Source organism: Mercenaria mercenaria, chromosome 11, assembly GCF_021730395.1.
Source record: "Mercenaria mercenaria strain notata chromosome 11, MADL_Memer_1, whole genome shotgun sequence".
In the NCBI taxonomy this organism is placed as follows: domain Eukaryota; kingdom Metazoa; phylum Mollusca; class Bivalvia; order Venerida; family Veneridae; genus Mercenaria; species Mercenaria mercenaria.
Window position 1 is genome coordinate 61,777,272 of NC_069371.1, and position 24,711 is coordinate 61,801,982.

At 33.9% G+C, this 24,711-nt stretch overlaps 1 protein-coding gene across 19 annotated transcripts in view; it reads left to right on the forward strand.

Annotated features, from left to right (window-relative positions):
- The window catches only part of LOC123531388 (RNA-binding motif, single-stranded-interacting protein 3-like), a 202,307-nt gene extending 190,208 nt beyond the window's left edge, over positions 1–12,099 (forward strand). For 15 of the 19 annotated variants that reach the window (XM_045312275.2, XM_045312280.2, XM_045312282.2 and 12 more), the window contains 3 exons: positions 5,697–5,774; positions 7,505–7,563; positions 9,401–12,099. In XM_045312275.2, the coding sequence (XP_045168210.2) occupies positions 5,697–5,774; positions 7,505–7,563; positions 9,401–9,422 (159 nt within the window). In that variant the 3' untranslated portion in view covers positions 9,423–12,099. Of the gene's footprint in view, positions 1–5,696; positions 5,775–7,504; positions 7,574–9,400 lie in introns of those variants that run through there. The other 4 variants (XM_045312278.2, XR_006682415.2, XR_006682416.2 and 1 more) reach the window with 4 other exon arrangements.
- Positions 12,100–24,711: the final 12,612 nt, after the last annotated feature.

Below are 24,711 nucleotides of genomic sequence, written 5' to 3' on the forward strand. Positions count from 1 at the left end.
CTGCGCATCCGCGCAGTCTGGTCAGGCTCCATGCTGTTCGGTAACAGTTTCTCCAATTCCAATAGGCTTTAAAAGCGAACAGCATGGATCCTGACTAGACTGCACGGATGCGCAGGCTGGTCTGGATCCATGCTGGTCGCATACCCACTATGTTGGTTTTCTCATGGCACGGCTCACATATAATCCTGTATTAATCATTTCACCCTCAGCGTAAACTGCCAGTTAAAAAGCACTGCTTGAAAACAATGATATCATATTTAAAAAAAAAAAAGACAGTCAAAGAAGAGGTGAATACCGGTATTTTTATAGTGCTGCCAAATTGTCATACACATTAAAGCGACCGTGTTGGACCATACCATGAGTAGGCTGGAAAATACTGGAGCAACACAAACGAAATTAAAACAGTCTGTTAAATAGATAAATATCCCCTTTTCAGAATAGTATTTTTAGTAGGGTATTGTAAGACATACAAAGCCAGTGCTATCAATGTTATTTTATCAATTTGGTTAGGTCATGTATGGAAAATAGTTGTGACATTATCTATTATGTTTCATGATTGAAAAAACATAACATTGCTAGATAATAATTTTAAATATTAGGATTAAAAGAGGGGTAAGGAGTCTGCATTAAATAGAAATAACTTGTGAACGGTCAGAACTTCTACACGGAGAAATTATTTTGTTTGAACAAGGCTAAGGACAGCATCAGTGAAAAAAATTGGAATTAAGTTAGGTGTAGAAATGTGCTGTGTTTAGACACCTGACAAAAGTTCACCTTGAAATATTGCTCAACTGATATTTTGCTCATTATTTTTCTGTCATTGACAAGTATTAATGTCCGTATATGTTTATATTTTTTGGTCAAATGAAAAACTTAAGACTTAGTACCAAAAAAGGACTACTGAAAACTGATTTTAAATTTTAGTCTGGTCTTAAGTTTTTGTAAGCTTTATTATTGAAAGGCCATGTGGTGAAATATACCGCAGACTGAACAACTGAAAATGGAATATTATAATTGTTGTATATATCTGACTGTATTCTTTTGACCATTAGTGTTTCTTTCATCACTTAAGGTTACAGATCATGGTCTTACTGCATATGGTAGCCTTAGTCCCAGTTTGGAATGGATTTCCTTAACTTGCGTTTATAAAATATTCCTTTCCGTAATTTACAGAATATAAAAAACTTTCAAAAGTTATATTTTGCCTAACACGAGGACATATTCGGATGCAGACATAGGTCAGTGAATGCAGTGATGATCATTTATTAAGGATATTGTTGAATAATGAATGTATAAAACATTGGTTGGTTTGCTCCTAGCAGCTGTAAATTCATTGATGTCTGATACCTTATAAACTGTGGTCTGATACTTTGTAGACTGTGGTCTGAAACCTTGTAGGCTGTGGTCTGAGACCTTATAGACTGTGGTCTGAAACCTTGTAGACTGTGATCTGATATATTGTAGACTGTGGTCTGAAACCTTGTAGACTCATTTTGATGTTGTAAATATTCATCGCTGTTCATCGCTATGTTGTATACATAAAAATTATGTACATGTATATTCATTTGCATGCAAAACAGAAATTCTCACCAGTAAAATGCTTTGTGCCATACAAGTTTGAATGTATAGCAGTGATTAGCTGATACAGAGTTTTCTTTTTATTCTTACATTCCATATGTAAAGCAATTGATACTTGTTGAGACCCTTGATACTTGACATTGTTATACTTTAAAATTCAGATTAAGGACATATGCTAGAATTTGGTGCGAAAATTTTCCCAATAACAGAATTTCTTTAAACTTTGGATATTGAAGGACAATCATCTAAGAAACCAAAAAAATGCAATAAAAATCATAGGTCACCGGTATCGAAAAAGAGTTATCTGCCCTTGAAAACGGCATTTCCCCCAAAAATGATGTTTTCAAGGGCAGATAACTCTTTTTCGAATCCAGTGACCTATGATTTTTATTGCATTTTTTTGTTTCTTAGATGATTGTCCTTCAATATCCAAAGTTAAAAGAAATTCTGTTATTGGGAAAATTTTCGCCCATCTCATATACAGGGAATTCTAGCGTACGCCTTTAAGATAGATTATTGTAACACACTGAATGAGTAAAATATAGGTGATACAGATTTTTACAAAAGGGCAAAATTACTGTTCCGCAGCTGAACAGTGTAAATTTTAAAAAGACACATATACTTTTTTGAGGTAATACAATTATCTTTTGCTAGAAATATATGTATGACAAATTGCAAGATGATTTTTATTCTTTTTTTTTCAAGCCTATTAACAAAGATGAGTAATTTTGAATATGTTTGTATCTTATTTGTACAGTTCAATTAAAACAAGGCAGATTTTTGTTTTATGTTTCTTTTGTTTTAAGTCCATATAATTTTGTTTATTTACTTTTGTATACAAATTTTAAATAGTATGTTTACTTTGTCAATTCTTCAGTGATGTACAACTTTACACACTCGCACAACTTGGACATTTTTTTCTCTAAACATATCATCCACGTATTTTTATGATGAGCTGAATTTTGAAATTGACCAATGACTGTTTCCAAGCTGAATTTTGAAATTGACCAATTACTGTTTCCGAGTTGAAATTTGAAACTGTACAATGGCTGTTTCCGAGCTGAATTTTGAAATTGACCAATGACTGTTTCCAAGCTGAATTTTGAAATTGACCAATGGCTGTTTCTGAGCTGAAATTTGAAACTGTACAATGGCTGTTTCTGAGCTGAAATTTGAAATTGACCAATGGCTGTTTCCGAGCTGAAATTTGAAATTGACCAATGGCTGTTTCTGAGCTGAAATTTGAAACTGTACAATGGCTTTTTCCGAGCTGAAATTGGAAACTGTACAATGGCTGTTTCTGAGCTGAATTTAAAATTGTCCAATGGCTGTTTCCGAGCTGAAATTTGAAATTGACCAATTGCAGAGTTGGTCTGATATTGGTCTCCATACACCAGTTTTATAACCTTGAATCCCAGTCTGGACTGAATTTCCATATTAGCATAATTATATGGAATGCCTAACCTGCAGTAATTTTAAGAGAATAAGATGGAAAATATTCAAAACCTAATTGGCACAGGAGTATGCTATTGGCTTTGAGTTTCAGCACATGCCACCAAAGAATTGGAAAATCAATATTCCACAGGAAAATTATGTAATTGATCTAAAAAAAAAGAAGTGGAGCTGTTTAAAGTGCCTTCTTTAAGATAACAAACCTGACAAAAACAGAGCAGGCTGACAACAGACTGAAACCTGACAACAGAGAGCAGACTGACAACAGGCTGACATCTAAACCAATACAAGTTCAAGAGGGAAAGAATGGAAATGGCGTATGGATCTACATTCTACAAATCAAAAAAGAGCTGAAGAACTGTATTGTAAATATTGGCTGCTGGATGCTGGGCTGTCATAGGAATACTGACTGTTGGATGGGGGCCTATCACCGAAACACTGGCTGTTGGATGGGGGCCTATTGCCGAAACACTGGCTGTTGGATGGGGGCCTATCAAAAACACTGGCTGTTGGAGGCTTGATTTTCACAGTGTGCAGTGTGTTAACAATATGTGTTTTTACAGTTTGTAGTTTGAGTTAAACCATGGTGGTCTAGGTGTTTTGAAACTGTGTGTAGTGATTCTGATACTTTAAACTGGCAACATGTGATGTATCATTGTTAGAATTTTAATGTTCTTTCTTTCTGTGCTTTTAAACATTTACCCTGCTAAATTTCTAAAATGGACTTGTCCATCATTCAGTTTGGGCAGTACCACTTACTATTCAAAGGGATGTTCACTTAAAATTTACGGACTGAATAGCAAACAGTGCAGAACATGATCAGCCTGCAAGGACGCCAGGTTGATCTTGGTCTGCACTGGCCATTAAGGCAAGACCACTTGTCCCTAGTATGCTAAAGGTTAAACATTTTAATGCCCTTCTTCATTCTTGAATTTAATGGCTTAAGAGTAATTGAAAAAAAAAATGAACATACGTAATATCAATGTTAAATTTTAAACTGTATATTTTTGAAACCCATTTTATAAAAAAAAAAGATGTTAAAGCGACAGCACACAATGAAAGAACATTAATGTTTATTGCAATAGTATGCACATTTTTTTTTTTTAAATATTGCTGTAAAATCAATTTGAAAATGCTTTTAATTGTACATAAATATCATCATATGTCACATCAGCTGTTTTTATCTGAAGTATCCTGCTAAAATTGTGTTGTAAAATCATCTGTATAATAGAATTTACAGCCACACCATGAGAAAACCAACATAATACGTTTGCAACCAGCATGGATCCAGGCATTCGCACAGTCTGGTCAGGATCCATGCTGTTCGCTAACAGTTTCCCTAATTGCAATAGGGATTGAAAGGGACCAGCATGGACCCTGACCAGACTGCGCAGGCTGGTCTGGATCCATGCTGGTCGCAGACAAACTATGTTGGTTTTGTCATGGCATGGCTCATATGTAAATGTTACACTGTTATAGTAGCAGTCAAATATAGACGAGTATTTTCTTATTCTTGCATGCTATCTGCTTCTATTTTAATTTTGCATGCCAGTTGTGGAGTTGAGCTAATATTTTATCGAGTTAAATTTCCTCAAATCAATTGCTTAAGTAGAACAAAAACTAATAATTTAATATTGATTCGTTCTTCTAAATTTAGGCGCAAAAAACAGCAGCAAGTGTTGAAAACCATTTAGTTTGCTACAAAGATTGCAGATGTAAAAATTTAGATGAATTTAATCATAAAAATAAAGTAAAATTGAAATATATCTGACTGCTCCTATAGTTTTTTTGCTGAACGATATGCCATTTTGAGAGTTCATTTAATAGTTCCTATGGTAACTGCTATTGGTTGCCATGGAAACTCTCTGAGGTGGTTGGTTTTTGACATTGTTTAACGCTTTTTCACTTAAAACACTGTTTGCATGGTTCAGTCTAAAACTACAATTTTGTGACTTTTTCCCCCCTGAAAGTGTCCACTTTTTGCCTATTTTTGGCTTTCCTTTTTACTGTTTGCTTTATGTTTTTTTTTTCATCAGTTAATTTTTTTTTAAAAATATCACAAATAGCAAATTCTTATAGGAGGTTTTTCAAACTTTTTTTTGTTGTTGAATATTACGATTTGATATTTTTTTCAGTTTTTGTCAAACATTCAAATCGAGTTCATGTTGAAAAAGTGGGCACGGCAAAGCGATGGTCTTTAGGAGTTTTTTGGTCTCGGCTAATTTGGTTTCTTATTTGCTGTTAATAGATTTCAGACCAAACATTGCGTAACATACTGAACAAGTTTTTTTTGTCTTTGTTGACTTTTCAAAACTAACTATTAGCTATTAGTTTGGTTTGTTAATGTTCTGTAGATAGATTGTTCAGTTTTGCTTTTTGATTTAAAAAAAACAACAAAAACCAGCAAAGTACAATCATGTTCTTTTTTTAGCAGAAATTCTTCAAATTTGGTTTGGTTCCCCTTTTTATTCAAAAATGTTAACTGTAATAAAGCTCTAACTTCTAATTGAGAGGTATAAAAAATTTAGCAACCATACAAAATTAAAGTATTGAGTTGAGAAATTTAAGAGCTAACTTTATCGTAAAATTTTTAAAATGTACTATTAACTTTTACATTGAAGTGTAACAATCATGTAGATGTTTTTTATTTTTCATTTGTTTTTCAGTACGCAGCTTTAACAACACCAGGATACACGCAAGTTCCATACCAAGCGGGAACCATTCTACAGACAGTTCCAATAGAGGTAAGTCGACACTATAGTGACCAGTCACCATAGTAATGTAAATCTGGTTACCTTAGTAACGTCAGTCGAGTATGCAGATCCTTACAGTTTTTCGCTTCAATTTCAAATACACAACTGTTGCACTTGGAATATTTGCTAGTCTTTTCACAGCTTTGAAACTTTTTACTTAGAGAATCGTAAAGAATTCTTGGTAAATATCGTATTTAAGAGTCGCAAGTGAAGCATTTTTGTATGTTACTTATTTAACTGAGTTATGAAGTTGGATGTTAGAAATAAAAGCCTGCCAAATTTTTATTTCAATGATAAAAAAATCTTAATTGAAAAGAATGTCTTCTTTAATGGCAGTTATTGTGTATGTTGTGTGGGTGGGGTAATGAATATTACCAAAAATAGTCACTAAAGTTGTTAAAGACCCAAGGCAAGGTTCCTAAATTTTAGCCCTCATTTCCAATAAAAAATAACATTTTTTATAGTATTTCAGGTGCATATTTGTTATTTGACATTGTTAATTTAGTCTAAACATATGTATGCATGATATTTCAAACTCTAACCGATAAATGGGATTTTTTTTTACAAAAAAAAGCAAATTTTAACATAAACTAGTCTGGAAAAGAAAAACAACTTGAGATACATTGTAGAAATATTCATGCATATTTTATCACCCCTTTGTTGTTTTTGCTTCTGGTTGGTTACACAGCCATAAGGTTTGTCACAAGAGTGATACTTGTCTTTTCTTTATGTTTTACTCTCACATCTCTCAAATCTGTCACTTACTAGGATGTGAGAGTAACTTTCAAAGTCAAATCTTTTGTAATTATCTTGCATTTTAAAGAAAATGTTGTTTGTGTTAAAATTGACAGATTATTGTGCATAAATATAAGAACATAAGAATAGTATGTTATTACAAAATTGTTCGAACAAGATTTGCTTCCCTTTATTTTTATTTCATTATGAAAGTCACTTAAAAGTGAAACAAGTTAGTAGTTATAGTGCACTTGTAGATGCACAAAATTTAGTTTTTTTAGATAGGTTTAAGATTTAGGTGAATGCATTTTCTTGTGGACTTTCCCTTTTTCTATGTATTTATTGTGTTTGGCCTGTATTTTATTCTCAGTCACTCTTCAGTGTATAAAGTCAGAAAGGGTATAAATGGATTGATGATGTCACAGATCAGTAGCCAATCAAAACTCTTTTATTTGTATTACACTCTCTCAAGTTGTAAGTGAAACATTTCTAGAGCTTAATATCAACCTGTGTAGTATTAGTAATTGGTAAATGATATGGAAAAAAATTAAATTCATTGTGAAGTAATAGAGTCAGAAGTTTTGGGAATTTATCTGCTAGTGAATTTCTTTACAATACAACCATTTATTTGTTAGACAGTTAAATATGAAAGTCTTCTGTGATAATAGGAGTATAATATTTGAAGCAAAGTATTTAAAAATACAAGGCATTTTAACCCTTAGCCTGCTGGCGGCAAATGATTCTGCCTTTACGACCAGTGCAGACTAAGATTAGCTTGCAGGTCAGTGAACACCCCTTTGTATAACAAATGGTATTGTCCAAATTGAATGATGGACTAGTCGATTATAGAAATGCAGCAGGCTAAGAGTTACAGAAGTTTTCAGTTTTTCTGTTTGATACAGCTACTGGTCTGTGACCTGGACATAGAAAGAGTTCTAAAAATAGACCAAGTAACTTAGACGCAGTTATCTGTCTTTATTTCACAGGATCACACAGTCGAAGATGCACAGCAACACTTCCAGGCCTACACTCCTACCCCTGCCAAGTAAGGCCCTGTAAGTTGTCTCCCCTGAGTACTCTTATATACGGAGGGACAACGAGCAAAAACCAAACAAATGTGTACCCCTTCTGCCTTTATAGTCAAATTAATGGTCTATGTGTAACTCTCTTGTGTAACACTATAACCTCTGTGTAATTTTTTGAAATATAATTTGTGTATGTGTAACCATTTCTTGTAGTTATGAAAAATGCTGGGTAGATTCAAGAAACATTACCAAATTCTGTAGAAACTGACAAATTGCTTCTCTATCAAAAAGGGAGACAAATCAGAAAGCATTTTCTAAAATTAGCATATCTATAAATTACCAGAATAATACTGATTTATCAATATGCTAAACCTCTACCCAGCTTTAAAGTTTAATGATGTTGTTTTTTTCTGAGCTTTTAGTTTGAATGAGTTTTGTGTTAGCAAAATGTAATAGAATGTGTGTAACTATAGTCACCTAGAACTGCCTAATATTTTACTATTGTAAAAAATCAACTTAGCTTTATATCATGTCATGCTTATGATTTGAGCTATTTTTTTTTTCACTGGAATGCTAATAAACTGGACCTGTTTATTGCCTGAAAGTTTGCATTCATAGTCTGGAGCATGTGTGCTTATATAACCTGCATTATAAGCAAAATGGCAATATTTACATACACTGTATTGATGAATTGAAATTTTTGTAATTTATGTTTCTTGAAATACTTTTCAATATGTATGGCTGAACAGAGCAATCGTTAGGTTACCCATGAATCAAAGGGCTGAAAGTTTGGTCACTAAATGGGGAGTTTTGTAGTTTGTTATGAATCAGCCAAAGACAAAATCCTTGACAAATATGTATCTCTGCACCTATTTTTCATGAGTAGAAGTTGTGATTTGTCTTCACAGTAATTTCTTAAAAATTAATAGCTTTCCTTGATGATGCAATTTTGTTCAGAGACATGCTGCAAAGGTATTAAAAACATGGATATGGTCAGTTAAGCAAAGTTGTTAAGAGGCATATGTATAGCCAATGATGCAAAGTTGTTAGGAAACATGGGTATAGTCAATGATGCAAAGTTGTTAGATAACATGGGTATAGCCGTTGATGCAAAGTTGTTAAGAGGCATGGGTATAGCCAATGATACAAAGGGGTATAGCCAATAATGCAAATTGTTAAGAAACATGGGTAGAGCCAATGATGCAAGATTGTAAAGAGGCATGGGTATAGCCAATGATGCAAAGTTGTCAAAAGGCATGGGTATAGCCAATGATGCAAAGTTGTAAAGAGGCATGGGTATAGCCAATGATGCAAAGTTGTCAAAAGGCATGGGTATAGCCAATGATGCAAAGTTGTTAAGAGGCATGGGTATAGCCAATGATGCAAAATTGTAAAGAGGCATGGGTATAGCCAGTGATGCAAAGTTGTTAAGAGGCATGGGTATAGCCAGTGATTAATCATATATGAAATTATGATAAATTTATGATCTTGAAAATCTGTTGAGTAATTGGAATAAGCATTGCTTAAAGCCCTGCAGTAGTAACTCTTTAAAATGTAATAGAACCTTCTCTACTTCTTAAAACTGTAATAATTAACATGTCCTTTGTGTTTTGTTTGTCTCTCTTAACTTGTACTAAACATTTAATGGCAGTTTCTTATAAACAACAGTTTTGATAACAAGACATAATCATACAGCTTTAAAAATAGAATTCCCTCAGAATTTATTAAGTAAAATAATTCTCGGAGAACGAAAAGGATCCTTTTCAGGAAATGTTTATTAATTTTAAAAACAATTAAAATAAAGCTTTACTTAAAATGAAAAAAAATCTATATTGTATATACATTTCTGCTTTACAGTCCAACAACAATTTTGGTTTAAAGGCCACTATACCAATGTGATATCAGGGGAGATAAGTAGAACAGCCAACCAATCACCTCATCATGTGATCTACATCCCACATCTGATTGGATGATTCTTTCAGCATCTTTACATTTGATTGGATGGAATGCTTTTGAACTGGAATGATCTGATTGGATGAAAAGACTTTATTCAGTTGGATTGGATGATTTAAAAAATTTGTAGATTAGATATTTTTCATTTTCATTTTTTGCCAGTGTTCCTTTATTGAAACTGTTTGTTAATGTTCATGTTGGAATGATTTTTATTTTTGTGCTGATTTTCCTTGATTTATGTTTTTTTTTCTTTTTTATTATGATTCATAATTTATGAAATTTGAATTTAATATATGTAATTTATCTTGATTTGTTTGTTTAAGATTTATTAGACATAAACTTACATCAGATGAAATAGCTTTACCTGCTCTATGTGTCATTATAATTTAGGAAAATTTATATAGAGCAAAAAATGAGATTATATGTATACCTCAACCCACAGATTTTTACTAGTGTACAACAACTCATACAAGACAAAAAAAGCAGGAAGTACTACCTTTAGTTACAAAATATGTAGCCTTTTGGTGAAAGAAGCATTTTTGTGATGCATTATTTGACCAAAAAAAAAGGGATCATGTTGGGATTACTAGAAAAAGAGGAGTTGATACGTATGAGAGTTCAACCTGAAGACTTTAAGTTTGGTAGATTTCATTATCCTTAAATGATGCAAAATTAAATGGTTTGAAATTCTATGATTTATTAGTTTTGTGAAGAAACTTTCATTAAATGTGTTGAAAAGAAAGACTTTGAACACCTTTTGATAGAAAAGACAACATTTCCTATTTATTGAATGAGAGCTTCTCAAAGAAGTGTTTTAAGTGTTGCTGAAGTTTTAAAGTCTAGCTTATATTATTTTACATTGTTAAAGATATCCTGGTGTTATTTCATATGAAGGTTATATTTAAGGTAGAAGGATTCCTATATCAAAAATCCTGAAAACAGTCATTCAGTGTGTTTAAAGAAAAGATGAAAATTTGACAATACTTTTATTTTGACTGTTGTTACTGCAGTCATATAGAGAGTATAACTAAAAAATCTCACAATTACTGTCATTTTCTCATATTTTTTTATCTAAATCTTCAGATCATAAAAAATACAGGTATTTTTGTTAAAAGGTATCCTTCTGCCTTAAGAATCCCAAAGTCTATATTTTATAGACATAAAACTGTTGTACATAATTCAGTAGATCATAGTAAATCATTGTAGGTTTATAGGAATAATTCATCAGTCATCATAATGTTGAAACTGCTTGTTGGAAGACAAATATATATTGGAATCAATGTATCAAGTTATTTTTAGCATCGTTAAATTTTCTCGTCGATGGGAGCAGCTAACAAAAGGGAGATTATTCTTGAAAATTGTTACATCAGTAATCTCCTTTTAATATAGAAATGGTGATTATTTGAGGAGTAACATGCAAGAAAGAAGCTTTCTAGACATTTTAGTCACCCAGTATATGAAACAGAATGTGGAATATTCAGATTCCATCAAGTTTGAATGTTTTAGGCGGGTTGGTTTAGTGAGCAAAACTTTTGATTGTTGTTCAAAATAAGTCAAATGTGTTGGACACCAAAGTTGCTGTATATGATTATGATGCAGTGGGTTTTGTTGTTGAAAACCTATTTATCAGGTGACTGCATGAAGTTATTGTAAAGTTTGTATCATTTGAATGAAATGATAGCATTATGTTGAATAGCATTTTAGCTTTGTACAGTTCTGACCCATCATAAAGGAGAAAATTTAACATCAGTGCTACCAAAATAACTAGATGAAATCTTTTTCAGCATTTTTCATTCTTAACATAATTTTTTGGTTTCAAAATTCTTTCGAAATAATTTCATTTATTTGACACTTATTTTCGAGATATTTGAAGGCAGTTAATATCTTCAGAATAAAACTTGCATAAAGTGATGTATATTATATGCACACAAATAGCTGGTGGAATTTATTTGAAAATGTAGAGAGAGAAACCCCTTGTGGAGATTAGCTTCATATATTTTGACTGTTTCTGGTGAGAATTTGGTGCTGTGGAGAAAACTTTGATGATAGATAAAATAAGTGGAATAAAATGGATTTAGAATAGATTTGGAAAAAGTCAAGCTATTTAAAATTATGCACTACTGGACTTTAGAATAGTATTGAAAAAAATCAATGGGCAAGGGCTATTTAAAAATGCTGCTCTACTGGAATTTAGAATAGTATTGGAAATAAGCAGAGGCTGTTTAAAAACACAGAGTTAACTTCAGTGTGCAGTATTTTAGGTAGAATCAGTGTAGTAAAAGTTTAGGCACTGCTCTACAATTTTGTCATTGTAGTGTATTGCACAGACATGTGGCCTACCAAGAAAACAATTGATGACTATATATTGTTAATCTCCATACAGGTTAGAATGAAAAATTGTCTGTTAAAACACTTTCAGACTTTCATTACTTCCAAATTTTTATCTTTTTCATTTTTTTTTATGTTTTCTATTTTTAATTTTCTTTTGTTTTAATGTCTTTTAAAACAAGTTGTTTTACACTTGAAAAATAGTGCTGGCAGATAGGGAAACATGTGTGTATATGTGAAAAACCTCATCCTTTTTGTGTAAATATTAAAAATCATGTAGTTGTTATTTTTTGATGAAAAATTGCCTTTTTGAAATGCCTTTTTAATACATGTTCCTTGGTGGTGTAAGTCATGTTGCGGTCATGTTTTGTTTTATCAGTGTTTCATACACCATTTCGTAGATCAATGGCAAAAGATAGAAAGTTCTAACAAGTCTTAACCAAGTTCCTGGCCCATTTTCATCTCAACTATTCGTGAGACATTTTCATTATTTAAGCATTTTCTTTCTCTAAATGAAACCTGTTTTAGTCAATTCTGAAGAAAATATGATATATTTGGGCAGTAATTATGATAAATGATAGACTTTTAAACAGTACCTTCATATTCAGTATTTTGTTTTATGGCGTCGTAGAGATAGAGCGCCTAATGAGTATGGGCCAATGGCTGGGAACAACAAACAACTGATGTGATGAAATATGTTTCAAGTTTTTGTTTGAACTAAAACTGTTTGAAAATACTTTGCAAAATGTTTGTCTATGTAATGAAAGAAAGGCTTTTTAGCTCACCTGAGCACGAAGTGCTCAAAGGTGAGCTTTAGTGATCACCCTGTGTCCGGCGTCCGTCGTCGTCCGTCGTCCGTCCGTCCGTCCGTCCGTCCGTCGTCAACAATTTGACTGTTAACACTCTAGAGGTCACATTTTTGACCCAATCTTAATGAAACTTGGTCAGAATGTTACCCTCAATAAAATCTTGGACGAGTTCGATATTGGGTCATCTGGGGTCAAAAACTAGGTCATCAGGTCAAATCAAAGGAAAAGCTTGTTAACACTCTAGAGGTCACATTTTTGGCCCAATCTTAATGAAACTTGGTCAGAATGTTACCTCAATAAAATCTTGGACGAGTTCGATATTATGTCATCTGGGGTCAAAAACTAGGTCATCAGGTCAAATCAAAGGAAAAGCTTGTTAACACTCTAGAGGTCACAATTTTGGCCCAATCTTAATGAAACTTGGTCAGGATGTTACCCTCAATAAAATCTTGGACGAGTTCGATATTGGGTCATCTGGGGTCAAAAACTAGGTCACCAGGTCAAATCAAAGAAAAAGCTTGTTAACACTCTAGAGGTCACATTTTTGGCCCAATCTTAATGAAACTTGGTCAGAATGTTACCCTTAATAAAATCTTGGACGAGTTCGATATTTGGTTATCTGGGATCATAAACTAGGTCACCAGGTCAAATCAAAGGAAAAGCTTGTTAACACTGTTGAAGCCGCATTTATGACTGTATCTTCATGAAACTTGGTCAGATTGTTAATATTGATGATCTTAAGGTCCAGTTTGAATCTGGGTCATGTAGGATAAAAAACTAGGTCACCAAGCCAAATCAAATGAAAAGCTAGTTTACACTAGAGGCCACATTTATGACCATACCTTAATGAAACTTGGTCAAATCTTGATGATCTATAGCTCAAGTTCAAATCTGGGTTAGGTGGGGTCAAAAACTAGGTCACTAGGTCATATCAAAGGAAAAGCTTGTTAACACTCTAGAGGCCACATTTATGACTATATCTTCATGAAACTTAGTCAGAATATTAAACTTGATGATCTTTAGGGCAATTTTGAATCTGGGTCATGTCGGGTCAAAAACTAGGTCACCGGGTCAAATCAAAGGAAAAGCTAATTAACATGTAGAGGCCACGTTTATGACCATATCTTAATGAAACTTGGTCAGAATGTTAATCTTGATAATCTTTAGGTCAAGTTTAAATCTGGGTCAGATGGAGTCAAAAACTAGGTCACTAGGTCATATCAAAGGAAAAGCTTGTTAACACTCTAGAGGCCACATTTTTGACTATATCTTCATGAAACTTAGTCAGAATGTTAAACTTGATGGTCTTTAGGTCAAGTTCGAATCTGGGTCATGTCGGGTCAAAAACTAGGTCACGGGGATCAATAAAAGGAATAGTTAGTTAACACTTTAGAGGCCACATTTATGACCATATCTTAATGAAACTTGGTCAGAATGTTAATCTTGATGATCTATAGGTCAAGTTTAAATCGGGGTCAGGTGTGTTAAAAAACTAGGTCACTAGGTCAAATCAAAGGAAAAGCTTGTTAAGACTCTAGAGGCCAGATTTATGACTGTATCTTCATGAAACTTAATCAGAATGTTAATCTTGATGATCTTTAGGTCAAGTTCGAATCTGGGTCATGTGGGGGCAAAAACTAGGTCACCGGGTCATATCAAAGGAAAAGCTAGTTAACACTTTAGAGGCTACATTTATGACCATATCTTAATGAAACTTGGTCAGAATGTTGATCTTGATGATCTTTAGGTCAATAGGTCAGGTGAGCGATACAGGGCCTTCATGGCCCTCTTGTTGTAATTCTCACCAGAATTCTAGCATTTCATGTAATATCCACCTTGGTATATCCATTGCATATATGTAGGTTAGGTACCATAAGGATGCACTGCTAACTTTAAGCCAAGATTGTTTTGCTGTTTGAATTTTCTTGATATTTCCAATGCTGGAATATTTCTAACACTGGAATGTTCCTTAATATTTCCAATGCTAGAATGTTCATGAAGATTTCAAATGCTGGAATGTTCCTAAACATTTCCAGTGCTAGAATGTTCCAGATGATATCCAGTGTTGGAATGTTCCTGAAGATACCCAATGCTGGAATGTTCCTTAATATTGCCAGTGCTAGGATGTTCCAGACAATATCCAGTGTTGGAGTGTTCCTGAAGATTTCCAATGCTGAAATGTTTCTAAACATTTCCAGTTCTAGAATGTTCCAGATAATATCCAGTGTTGGAATGTTCCTGAAAATTTCAAATGCTGGAATGTTCCTGTGTAATATCTGCTGTTGAAATGTCCCTGAACGCAGAAATCTTGTTTTTGCATGTTTTTTGTGGTATTTTGGTGTTCAGTTGTTCACAGAAATATCATAAAAAGTTATTTTTGCATCTGTTAAGGCTACTGTATCTGCAATGGGTCTACCAGGATGAGTTATCTTTTGTGCCAAAGATACGGACATACAAAATAATGAGGTGTAATTGGTCTGAAAACAGGTGTAAACAGTTTAGATGAATTGAATATAGTCAACTGCATTTGATGCAAATTTTCATTTTGGAAAAAAATCAACCCATTGTTTTGGGCTAAATATTGTTAACTCTATGTATTGTTTAAATGTGTCGTATTTTCATGTGTGCTCTTCAAGGAAAGGGGATCAATTTTGCCATGTTCTGTTTGTTTTGTTCTCACATTTCGTTCTCTCTGTAGTTTGATATTTTTTTCTGTATATGAAATTCTTTAGGAAGAAATTAATCAGGAATTAAAGATGTGTTCAGTTTTAGCTAGAAAAGAAATTAATTAAAACCCTGAGGAAATAGTGTCAAACAATGAAAATGTGCTGTGAAAAACTTGCATTGATCAATAGTGTGAGTAGTAGAAGTCAAAATTTTTCAGGCTTGAGTGTGTCAATGTGAATAAAGGCTTTGCAAAATGGTTTGGTGTCAAACGACTAGGTACATTGCAAGTACTTTCCAACACATTTCTTGGACACTGCTGAGTAGTAACAAATGTATTTATCCAAGAAATATTGTTTGATTTTAACAGTTTTATGAAACATTCTTGAAGTTCTGTAGATTTGAAATTTACTTTCTTTTTGGCCTTTCAGTTATTTTTTCTTCAAATAATCCATTTCACTCGCGGAGTTTGTTATTTGTATATATTTGGTCTTATTCTGAAAAATGAAATCATTGTTGATTTTTATTTCATTAATGGTGCTTCTTTTTGTTCATTCTGAGACTTGTGTATAATTTTAATTCTTTTACTTCTTTAAAATGGATTTCATTTTTCTGTGTTCACCCTTCTTTGTTGTCAGCCGAAGTTATGTCTTATTTTTTGATAAAATTCTTTTTATTTCATTGTGCCAGTTCTCTAAATATGTAAATTGTTGATAATAGGCTTAATAACCTCTTCTCCTGTACTCTAGTTTAAATTATTTCTATGTGAAAACTTTATCTTTTGTTCCGTGGAAAACTCATTGTCGTCGAAAATTTGACCAAAAATAGATCTATCGGTGTTTCCTGTTACTTGGCTCATGTGTGTTCAATATTACCTAACTTACCCAGTGAATTTGTTAACTATTTTAAGACTCTTAAAATCAGACCAAGTGGTAAAAACCATTTAGATTAATGTCTTGTTTAGAACTTTTAATGTAGGTAACAGGAAACATGGGTATTTTCTAATTTTTGGCCTGGATGTAGTGATACAAATTATAATCAGTATGTAGATTGTTGAATTTTTTTACCAAAAATTCTATTTTTCTTTCTTTTGCAATTGCACATAGGCTATTAATTGTTTATTGTTATAAATTTTAAGTAAGTTAATCTTTTTCTTATTATTTTATAAATACATAATATACTAATATATTTAGTAAATATATTAATGAATGTAAGTATTAAAAATATTTATTATGCAAAGAAGGCAATTTGGTTTCCATGGTGACTAAAAGGTAACTTTTTAGGAATTTAGAAATATTATATTAATGGCTGTATACCCCTAAAACTATATCAGTAGCTTTGTGCATTTAGTAAGGACTTTAAAACACCAGGCATTAAAGGAGGGGATTTTTTGCACTGCTGTTTCTATTTTTGAAAAAATAAGGACAATATTTCCAGGGATAAAAATGTCAGGATTGATAAATGGCTAGAATCCAGAATTTTGCTTCATGATTTTACATGGTTGAACCTGTTACAGTATCCACCAATCAGAATCATTCTTCGTGGCATGATTTTATAAGGTTGAACCTGTCACAGTATCTGCCAATCAGAATCATCCTTTGTTGCATGATTTTATAAGGTTGAACCAGTTACAGTATCTGCCAATCAGAATCATCCTTTGATGCATGATTTTATAAGGTTGAACCTGTTACAGAATCAGCCAATTGGAATCATATTTCACTCAGTAATTAAGGATACAACAACTTAAACTCATCTATGTCAGGAACTTACTTGTAGCATAAAAACAATTATTTCTAGCTTCTTTTAAATTGAAAATCTGGTGTTTTCAAGTTCTTAATAATTATTTCGCTTGACCAGTAACAGAATACCAAAAAACGGTGCTATATGTAAAACACTTAGACTAGGTTTTTTTATAAGATCATAACTCCCATATATAACCGTATGTGTAATCATTGTAAGATTGAACAAAATGAGCCTGTGATATATCATTTTGTAAATTAGAAAATACACCTCAAATACTCAAAATGATTGCGACAAATTCCCAAAAATTCTTACACATATTTATCATTGTCATTCACAATGTCTGCCTTTGGGTTTAAAAATGCTTCCCTCATTTTATGTTCCTGTATTTGAAATAATTCATCCCAGATAGATTTCTTAACATCACTTATCTACCTTAAATTTTAGAATATTTCTTATTTTGGAGAATACTAGAACTTTTGTCAGTGATGATGTTATTCCCTTTCAGTTTGATAAATTGAAGCATTTGCAATAGTTTTGATCTGAGGTGATGACTGTTAAAATTAGCGAATTTGCAAAGGAAAAGAAATTTATTATGCAATTTTTGTATCACTGCTGATGTTTCTAATCCGTCTTCCAGTTTCATGAGCAATAACAACATCAAAAACACCAGTCAGCACCAAGCATGTAGATTTTACTGAATTTGAGAATTTTTTTGAAAATGGTAGATCTATCCTATGTTTTTTATTATAAGTAGTATTAAAAAGCCGCTTTTTGAAAAATTATTTTGCAACTTGTGTCATTTTTTTTTGATGGGAGAAAACAATGGTTAAAAAAGTTGGATTAGTTTGAGATAAATATGGTGTAAGTTTGTTTGAAGCATTACTTTATCATCAAAAAAGCTGTGCTTAAGAAAATCCAAAGGTAGACGGTTATGTAACCTTATATTACTATTCTAGCCGTATTTATCCTATTTTTAGTAACTCCTTAATAAATACTATACTTTTTAACGGAGTTTATTCCAAATTACAACTTTTTTAAAAGTGTAACCGCTATACATTCAATGTTTTAATTTTTAATGTTTCAAGGAATTTTTTACTTGAAAAATAGTTTTATGCATTTTTACCTTTTTGGGGATTTTTTGTATGTAAATAATGTCATGTTATTTTTTTCAACTTATTTGTTACCATAGCAACGTAACTACCTGACACAAGATAGTAATATTATCCGTTTAAGAGTAATTCTGCCTTAGAGTGCAATACGTCTTTTTTTAAAATAGAAATGACATTTTCAGCCCTGTAATCAATACAAGTGTATTATTTTTTCTATGCAAGTAAAGGATTGGATTTGTAGATATTAAGTCGTTATACATGAAAATACAGCTATTTGTGTTGTTTTTCGGAAATATATTTGGGAGAGAAGAGAAAATATTTTTGAGCTGGCCTACCTTAAAAGTCATTGTCAAAAACTGATTTCCAAATTACGAGAAATTTTGACAGAAATCTTAGAGAAGAATAGTTAGATGTTTGATTTAACCGCCTTCAGTGTTGTTTATGAAAGCATGGAGGAAGATCACTATTCTCTCATGATACATTAAATTGTAACTTTTCTGTAAATGCTGTTTCAAGTGGAAGTTGGACAGTAATGTCATACGCAAAAGAAATTTAAAAAACAAATTTTGTAAACATATTTTTGTTGCCAGAAATTCTTCAGTGGAGGCGCACTTGTGTTAAAATTTCCCACATTGGACTGACCATTCATTTTAAATTTAACTGGAAGATAGTTTTTGACAGTGACTAAACCCATTGCTGACTTTTCCCCAGAAAAATTCTTTACATCTGAAATCTGGCAGTGTACTTTTAATTTTACGATTTGCATGTTGTCATTGAAAGCATTTTTGTACAGAAATCTTATTGATTCAGAAAACAATGTGTACAGATTTTTCACAAACTGGTTTTTGTATAGCTGTAACTAATGGAAACTGTTGTCTTGTTTCCATGGTTACGTAGATGTCATAGAATGATTGTTGTTGAGAATGCATGATTTCATCATCTTTTTTCTGTCATTTGATTTTTTTTCAATGTGACATCATTCAATGGAGTAAATGATTTGTTGAAATGAGTATTCTTGTTTCTTTTTCTTTACAATTTGAACAAAAATTGTTTCGATAGTAGATGCCAGTGTCGAAGACTAAAGACAGGATTCTTTGCAACTTTTAACCCTTAAAACGCAATATTTTAACCACTTGCATTCTAGTATCAACCAAAACTCTTGTTAGTCCACTACCACTGTGGGGAATCACATGATCAAAAAAGTTACATTTTGAAGAACATGAAAGCATTTCGTACCAAGATTAGATATGAAATTTAAATATAGCCTAACATATGACTAATGAAAATGGTTAGATTATTATGTAGTTGACAATAATGATAGATATCGTGTTATTACAAACACTAGGGAAAATAAGAAGTCTCAGTTTCTTGAAGTGTTCCAGATAAAAGGTGATTATGATTGAAATCTGTATATTTTTAGGATACATCTATGTTGCCATATGATGGGCTATATTTTAGATTTACAGCAAAAGTTGCTTCAACATCATCCCATATTATTCATAAATTTATTTTGGTTTAAAGATTATTTTGAGCATGTGATTCCCCACAGTGACTACTGGTGTCTCACTGGAGGGGGCTTGCAGTTTGCCCTCTGTCTGTCCGTCAGTCAGTCCATCTCACAAAATAGCATCCTGCAATAACAGTAAAAGTATATGAACTTTTGTGCATGGAGAGCAGGTGTAACGTTGTAAATAATATTATGACTCCCTCCACACGTAGAAAAAGACCCTGAAATAAAATTGTGACCCCCTATAGAATAACGACCCCCTAACTCTAACCCATCTAAGGTACGCTTACAATAATTATCCCCCTGCAGATAGGCATCGGAGGAGAATATGGTAATGGCACCCGTCCATGCAACATTTTTGTGACCGCAACTCCTCATTCATTATATATTATACCTTGCATATAATACGATGTCACAAAGTTACGAGGCTGTCAAAGGTACTATCTCACCGAATATTGGAAAAAATAAAACTTAAGCCTGTACATCTAAAACATGTTTGCAACAAAATGGTCATGCGCAGGAGTTTCTTGATCTATGTTCTACCGTGTACCTTGAAAGTTGCAGTGGTTCCTTTATGTTTCCCTTTTCCATTCGGTCATCTGTTTAGAACTACTGGCAAAGGTTTGATACAGCGAAACAATATCCCTTTGGTGAGATAAGCAAGCTCGCTACCATAGCGCAACCGAGGCTCACAAAAGTGGTAAGTATTTAAATTTTTAAAAGAGGATGAGTAATTCGGCCTCAGCCGGGAAAGCTGGTTTTTAAAATGCGTTGTTATGCCACCGCAATTCGAAGAATAGAGTGAATTAAGGTGGCTTGCCAGTCTTCTTTGACGTCGGTCGACTTAATAATGGTCGAAACGTAAAGATATCGTATTGCTCTGATATTTGGTATTCATATACAAGACCACCTCTCTATCATTTTGTATGATTCAGATCTTTTATATTCCTTTTTTTGTTTAGCAAAGGGCTGTTTCGTACTACTAATGAAAAATTGAAGTATCTGGAGTAAAAAATGGCTTATTTATTTTGCTGGATTAATTTCAAAAAACATGCGGATGCTCTTGACAAGGGAAACAGAATGATACAAGTCAATGTTGTCAATCGGAAATTTCATAAAATGTCACTATGGTGGGCGTTAAATGTTGTGGGTTCAAAACCTACCCATAACATTTTTTTTCACCAAAGCCTCTTCAAACCATAAACACGTGCTTGTCGAGGGACCGTGTCCACAATCATTCCTAACTTTAAATAGAATTTGGTAAAAGCTAAGATTTTATCTCTATGTATTCAATAACTCAATTGTTAGACTTAATAGTTTACTTTAAGTGAATAGATAAGAAAAAATAAGTTAGAAATACGAAAATAATAAGAACTATTTGTAAATTTGTAAATTACGTAGGATTGTTTTACTTGGATATGATTATGGACACGGGTTCTGGTCGGAAGCCAATAAAGCAGTGACCTTGCGGGATTTATAAATGTTGTAATTTTAATAGCAATCTAATCGGCGTGAAGTTGGCAGTACAGCAGTAGCAGCAGTAGGAGCAGTTAACTGCTGCTACTGCCAGCAGTTACAGCAGTTAACTGCTGCTACTGCCAGCAGTTACATCAGTTAACTGCTCCTACTGCTAGCAGTTACAGCAGTTCATTGCGTGTCGCAGTTATCTACCAGCAGTTACAGCAATTGATCGTGTGTACTTACACAAGTTAAAGGTCCAATGCTAAGGAAAGTGAACATTTTAATTTCTTTTAAAAAGCACAGAAACTATTTTATTTTATTGGAAAATGAAAGTTGGTATGTAGAAATTCGAAATAAATCGCATTATATGTACAATTATTTTTCTATGAAGTATGAAGAAAGTTAAAAAGACCTGGGGGGGTCATTCTGTCGATTCATTGAAATTTCAACATAATACACATACATTTCTTTGAGTTCCAAAGACCTTCTGTAAATTTTGACCTGCCAATCTTCATTATTTAGTGTCTTGCAGAAGTCTATGCACTGGCTATGAAAAAAATTGCCAACTCACTTTCCCTTAGTAATGGACCTTTAACTGCTACCACTGCCAGCAGTTACAACAATTAATAGAGCTGTATTATCAGTTATGATGAGAATGGCATTTATAAGGTATTTATTTTGTCAGTGTCCTACAATAATACTCCCAGCAGTTAAATTGTGTATCTAAAATCAGTTTTACCAGTTTCTTTCAGATGTATATTAGGACCTCAGACCTACTCTTCCCGCTTTTAAAGATCATTGAAGCGTTCTTTATTTATATCTTCAAACTTGTAAACCAAGTCTCGTGCGATTTCAGATATTCAATTTTTGTCACAAAGTTACTCAATGGTCATTTCTTTTTACGGGCATTGCCAAAGACTTGTTATGTTCTGTTGCTAAATGTTATGTCCAATGATTTTACATCTGTCGTTCTTTCACGATAATGAGGCAGGAAAAGTGCCGAGTCGAGATTTGAACACACCTCAGCCCGTTACAGATTTTCATTTCTTTGGGTATGTCACTGCCAGCAGTTACACATTGTCACTTACTGCAGTTTGTGGAGTTTTCTATATGATATTGAAAGCTGTTGAAATACGAATTTTTGAGGATTTTGTTGTTATATTTCCTATAGCAGTTTTAAAATGACAATATTTGGTATCAGTGTCAGATAAATGTTACTGCCACAGCTATAATGTTTCTACGATACGCTTCATACAGTTTCCTGTATATCCTTAAGACGGCCAGCTATGATGACTGATTTCTGCCAGTGTCGTTCTGTCGTTTTGGCGCCCCCGCCATAACGAAAGAACGACGTTTTCCTCTTTTGGCGTTGTTTCGTTCTGTCGTTCTGGCGCCCCCGCCATAACGAAAGAACGACGTTTTCCTGCACATATTTATGCAACTTCGCCGGGTATATGTATGTTTTTGACAACACAGAAAATGACGTCACTCGACCGTTAACTATTTCTGGAAGTAAATAAAATGAAAGTAGAAATGCTAAACTTGAAAACAAAAGCCGCATTTTGATTCGTAGATAGTCAAGGGTCACGTGCAGGGGTCACCCCGTTTACATGTATGCGCGTGGACTTCTTTTTCTTTTTCTTTTTTTTTTTTTGCTATTGGGGAGCTAATTTTCAGCACTTTTTTACGATTTGAAATTACCTGGGATTTAGTACAGCATTTCAGCTTTTTATCTATGAAAAAGTATTTGAGCTGCGGATAAACACAAATCCCACAGGGGTAAGTAACGGACCAAGGGTACATTGATGATTTTCGAACTTCATCAAATCGCTCAAAATGTCATTTTTGATTTTGTCTGAGAGTGTCAGTATATGCCTCAGATGTAAAATATAACCGTATTTGAGAGCTGCAGACCTAGACATTTCAGAAATATTTTCAAAATAAGTTTCCTGTAATAAATTTAAAATAAAAAGTGTTGTTTCTACGGAAGCGTGAAAGGGCCATCAGACGCCAATACGTTTTAGTACGTTAAGGCTGCGGAAAGGATATGTTACTACAGGTAGTTAAATGATGCCAGCAATAAAATAAGAGCAATATCGTCACTTTTCTTACCATTTTACTGCCAGCAGTTAAATTGTCTATGAGAAGTTTACCAGTCTCCTATATACGTAACTGCCAGAATTTAAATATTACTTAAAACAATTTACCAGTTTCATATATGTTAATGATTTATGAGAGCAGTTTACCAGGTTTTTTTTATTACTGCTAGAAGTAAAATGTTTACTGTTACTGCTAGAAGTAAAATGTTTAATGACAGCAATTAACAAGGATCCTGTTACGACACAGAGAGCATTAAACAGTTTCGTACAAATTTCTTGAAAGAAAGCTTCAACCCACTGTTCCCCAAAACAAGACTTTTCCAGGCAAAAACCGCCCGACCTCGACCCAGCTTTCTCCCAAACAAGAGTTTTCCCGGAATGGCGGCCACCCGTGCCTGGTGGGGACAACCCGCTCTACAATGGCCACCCGGTCCCATCCAAAACTCAAGGTCTGGGGCGGAGCTGGGGGCGCCCAAACTGAAGAAAATGAAATATTCCGAAAATGACCTAAAACCAACTTTGAGACCCGCTCACGAGTAAACAAGAGTTTTCCCGGAACAGCCACTATGCTGGCCACCCATAGACCGTCACCCTCTACAACGGCCACCCGGTCTCAACCCAAACTCAGGATCCCACAGGGACCTCCTATTAACTGCTGGAACGATTTTAGGCCACCCCCGACCCACCCCCGCCTCACACCTCGACCCGGCTTTCTCCCAAACAAGAGTTTTCCCGGAATGGCGGCCACCCGTGCCTGGTGGGGGACAACCCGCTCTACAATGGCCACCCGGTCCCATCCAAAACTCAAGGTCTGGGGCGGAGCTGGGGACCCCCAAACATTTCGCTTCTACCAAATCTACATGATGCGATAGAACCTCCCCGGTAGCCTAGTGGTAGAGCGTCCGCCTCGAGAGCGGCAGGTCGTGGGTTCGATCCCTGGCCGCGTCATCCCAAAGACGTAAAAATGGTACTAGCAGCTTCCACTTTAATATGATAGTGCTAGGTCTGGTCAGCCCGGTGTCAGTATAATGTGACTGGGTGGGAAATCATGCCACGTGTCTACGGCGTGATATTCCAGTGAGGCAGCACTATAAAGTTGGACATTGTGCTCACTGCTACAAGTAGACACCGTCTTTTATATGACTGAAGAAATGTTGAAAAAGACGTTAAACCCGAACACACACACACACACACATAATGCGATAGATGGAGTCCTAAAACCTAGTTAAGTGTCTTTACGGAGCCAGGAAATTCGATTCCTCAGCAAGCATCTGTTTGTTAATATTTATTCCTATCTTCACGTCAATAATCTTAAAATATATCTCATTGAATATATATGCCTTTAAAAAAGAAATGCTCCTTTTATGTAGAAAACGTGCCGGGCCAAATACGAAACCATAATTTATCATACATGTATCTATCTAGAAAAGCGCGCGTTTTTCTACTTTCATTTCATAACGAACAAATCAAGGGAATTAATTACATCAAACTTGTT